Source organism: Erigeron canadensis, chromosome 2, assembly GCF_010389155.1.
Source record: "Erigeron canadensis isolate Cc75 chromosome 2, C_canadensis_v1, whole genome shotgun sequence".
Lineage (NCBI taxonomy): Eukaryota > Viridiplantae > Streptophyta > Magnoliopsida > Asterales > Asteraceae > Erigeron > Erigeron canadensis.
The window spans coordinates 9,224,730-9,229,226 of NC_057762.1; the positions used below are offsets into that span (position 1 = coordinate 9,224,730).

The 4,497-nt window shown below is 29.0% G+C and overlaps 1 protein-coding gene across 1 annotated transcript; it reads right to left on the reverse strand.

Moving 5' to 3' along the window:
- Nucleotides 1–3,172: 3,172 nt before the first annotated feature.
- On the reverse strand, nt 3,173–4,292 carry LOC122587666 (receptor-like protein kinase FERONIA). Its single transcript, XM_043759835.1, has 2 exons — nt 3,336–4,292; nt 3,173–3,247 (listed from the first exon to the last, which is right to left on the reverse strand). The coding sequence occupies exons 1-2, from the start codon at nt 4,290–4,292 to the stop codon at nt 3,173–3,175; spliced, it is 1,032 nt and encodes a 343-aa protein (XP_043615770.1).
- Nucleotides 4,293–4,497: the final 205 nt, after the last annotated feature.

Genomic DNA, 4,497 nt, shown 5'->3' on the forward strand with positions numbered 1-4,497 from the left:
GTAATATTACTTCATGTTTTGATTTTCGTATTATTTTGGAAGAAATAAGTTTCATTCAAAGAATTTCTCCGTGTTTACATATTGAAAAACAAAATGACTTTAAGCTAAAAAGACATAAATACGAAAGTCACATGTTTTGTAAATCTCCATCTAGATTTGAAAACATCATCACATCTTCTACCCCTCTTTCATATGTGGTTTTTGAGAAATCTTCTTTTCTTTCAAATTCTACTTCTCCATTTTGTCAAAAAAAAGGATATAAATATGAATGCCAAATATTTACATTATACTCTTTACTTATATTGTAACAACCTTTTTTTTAAATCATCCTTTATCGTATTATTTTTGCTTTGATTTTCAAAAGCCGAGAAAGAAAGACTCATGGTGGTTGAGTTCATACACAATTAAAAATTTAATAGATGGGAGTATGAATTAACTCAATATTGTGTAGTCTTCAAAATGTCATCATTGATTATAAAAACAAATTTAGGTTAATATGTTATTATCCTTTATAAATAGTTATGTATGGTATTATAAAGCATCAAAATATCATAATTAGTATATGTTTTTATCGTATTATTTTTGCTTTGATTTTCAAAAGCCGAGAAAGAAAGACTCATGGTGGTTGAGTTCATACACAATTAAAAATTTAATAGATGGGAGTATGAATTAACTCAATATTGTGTAGTCTTCAAAATGTCATCATTGATTATAAAAACAAATTTAGGTTAATATGTTATTATCCTTTATTAATAGTTATGTATAGTATTATAAAGCATCAAAATATCATAATTAGTATATGTTTTTATCGTATTATTTTTGCTTTGATTTTCAAAAGCCGAGAAAGAAAGACTCATGGTGGTTGAGTTCATACACAATTAAAAATTTAATAAATGAGAGTATGAATTAACTCAATATTGTGTAGTCTTCAAAATGTCATCATTGATTATAAAAACAAATTTAGGTTAATATGTTATTATCCTTTATCAATAGTTATGTATAGTATTATTAAGCATCAAAATATCATAATTAGTATATGTTCATCCAGCGTATTACGCGGGTTAATAATCTAGTACATTATATCTCACAAACTATTAATCATTGAACGTAACGAATTATATCATTACAATCATTTGAAATATTCATTTGAAAATTAAATTTTTTTAAAACCTAAAAAACTGGCCAAAACACGATATGAATTTAACACAATGTGAATTATCTGTGTTTTATAAAAACACATTTATTGTGTAATGTAAAAACACATTATGTTAAGTTTTAAATCATAGTGTATTTTTTATAGCGCGTGAAAATCGGAAATTTGTTCAAACACACTGTGTTATGAACTTAACACAATGTGTGTTTTTTTAAAAAGAAAAAACACGTTGTGTTAAATTCAAATCACAGTGTTGTTTGGCTAATTTTCTAGTTTTCACGAAAATTTTAGTTTTCAAATGATTACAAACCATCTACCAATATATATATATATATATATATATATATATAACAAAGTCCTAAATTTATTCTTAAACAAATAAGAACCTTTGGATGGATTCCATTCTTAATTTAGAGTCATTAGATCAAATTTAATTATTTTATCTTTAATGAATGACATTAGTAATACTTATATTTTATGTGTTTTGTCAAAATATATCCTTCTTGATTATATTAATATACCATAAATAAATAATAACATTAATATAATAATATTATAAAAAAATTACATGAAGCCATAGATCGATTTGTATTATATAACTTAATTAAGTTACCAAAATCATTTACAATTATTATATATATATATATATATATTAAAGTCTTCTAAATTATTTAATTATTATTTAACTAATATAAATAAATTTTTTTTTTAAAGGTGTATTTCGACTCAGACGTGGTTGGAGGAAATTTTAACCAACTATCGTTGGACCTCGCGATATGCTGAGCATAAGGTGCAGTCTCTCAGCCCCCCTCCTTGTGGAAAATTCCTAGATGGGAAACTCAAGGATTGTGTTAGCCGATGCTCGAACCCACAACCTTAGGAGAAAACCCACCGGGGCCCCACATAATGGGACGTGTAATCACCCCTGGCCACTGAGGTTTAAGCCAGTGGTTAATATAAATAACTATTTATTATTATTAAAAGAAAAGGCATGTCATTCGATATATTAAATATTAGATTAGATACTTGATATATAGTTATAAAAACATAATGAGTTTTAATTTTTAACCGCAACCATTATATTTCTTATTAACTAAGTTAAGTTTTTTTACTTATATTTAAATTTGAATGCAAGAACAATTCCTATTTATATTATGACAAAAAATTCCAAAAAAAGAAATTTTTTTTATAAAATATGAAAAAAATACCCGAACGAAACACATAAATGTGGCAGTTACATTATCTAATTTGTTATTCGAAGTTAGAATATTTAAACAAAACACATAAAATAAATATGTTATTTTATTAATTAAATGGATACATATTGTAGTTTAAGATTTATAATCGGGTATTTGATTTTATATAAACGGGAGAGGTACTTGTTCAATTCAGCGGCGGTAGCGGCGACGAGTGGTGCAATGGGGCGATAACGATGTGATTATTAATGTAAAGTAATTGATGTAAAAGTGGTAATTTAGTTATTTGAGGGTTAAAGGATATGTGTTGTAAATAATTTCATTAATAGTATGATAAATAAGAGTGATAGTTTGAATAGATAGAGTTGAAAAATATATGATGTAGATGTAGTATGTGAGTTGAGCATGGGTTGAAGTGAAGGGATTGGATTTTTTTAAGAAAATGTTGAAAAGAGAAGAAAGGTAATTTGTTTTATAAAGGAGTAAAGATAAGAAGATAATATGTTTTTTGAAATTTCATTTAAAGAAAAGGGTAGATTGATGTGAACCGTTGATCCCATGTGTAACGCCGGTAAATTTATTTCATTTTATTTCTAAATTTAATGAAAATGTTTAAATTTTTGACAACGTTTAGAAAATTCAACTTATAACGATTATGTTCCAAATGCTGCAACATAATGTAACTCAAAATTGTCAACCAATTTACTTGATTTAACCAAACTTTACGTAACTCAAAATTTGAAATAAAAATGAAAACTTAATATATTTATCTCGCGTAATAGTATTACGCGGGAAAATAATGTAGTATCAATGTATAGGAAAATCAATTATAAATTACCTCCAATCTCCTGTATGATGTATCTTCAACGTCAACAACTGGTCGTATTTCTGGTGTCAACTGAAACAAAAGAAATAAAATACTACAGGTAATTACAACTTTAAATTTCAAAGAACAAAAACACATAATCTAACTTGTTTCTAATTACCGGATTTTCATGTCTCTGTCGAAGTTCCAAAGCTTTCTCAAGTAGTCTGACAATCTGACGTATATTTGGTCGTTTCAATGGGTCTTGATTCAAGCAAGAATACGCTGTTTCGGAGAACGATTTAAATGATTCCATGTCCTGATCTTCCCTCAGAGCCGGATCAATCAAACGACCTAAATTTCCATTTTCGTAATGGTACTTAGCTATCGTCTCAAAACTATCGAGTTGTCCTGGGGGATTATCAATGGCTAACCTCCCGCACAAGAGTTCAAATAACACTATGCCCAAACTGTACACATCAGATTTATGGCTCACCTCTCCAGTTTTCTTGTATGCCGGATCCATATACTCAGTTTTAGCACAATAATATAATACAGCGTTATGAGAACCGTACCTTTCGGATACTGAAATAATCTTGGAAAACCCAAAACTGGATAGCTTAGGCTCGAAGTTTTCATCCAATAAAATTGTGGAGCTTTTGATGTCATTATGTATGATGCTTAGATCGCGTCCCTCATCGTAATGAATGTAACTCAATGCACGCGCAATACCAACACTTACTCTCAATCTTTGATTCCATCCGATCATAATCATTCTGGGACGAATATATTCATCCAGACTTTCGTGGGTCTCTTGCTTGTTTATGATGATGTACTTATAATTATCTTCCTCCTCATCACAATACCCAATATTCGACACAATATTTTCATGTTTGAGGCAAGAAAGCAGCGTAATTTCCCTCCAGAACTCAACTTCTCCATACCCATAACCATCCCTACGATATAGCCTCCGTGCAGAGATAGGAATAGACTCACCACCAACCAAGAGAGATCCTCTGTAAGTTGTACTGAACTCATCGATTGCACAACGACTTCTTTCACTGAAGTTGTTGGTGGCCGCTTTTATATCCGCAAGAGGGATTTTTAAGTGATCAAACCGTTTCACGGAAGACGACATAATTATTTTTAAGCGATTGTTATGATCATAATCATTAATTAGTGATCGATGATGCAGGCGTTGTGCATATATAGCCAATTAACCTTCCTGTCTAGTTATCTATCATCCTTTTTTTTTAATCAAACAACTTGACACATTAAGTATGAATGAGCTGTATATTTAGTATTATTTTTTTTGGTTTAACTATATATTTTATGGTCAAGAG

Excerpts from the sequence above, each read along its gene's own strand:
- LOC122587666 (XM_043759835.1), bottom strand. The coding sequence starts at position 4,292 with ATGTCGTCTTCCGTGAAACGGTTTGATCACTTAAAAATCCCTCTTGCG. Across the intron at positions 3,248-3,335 it reads GACAGAGACATGAAAATCCG|TTGACACCAGAAATACGACC; the intron begins GTAATTAGAAAC and ends CTTTTGTTTCAG.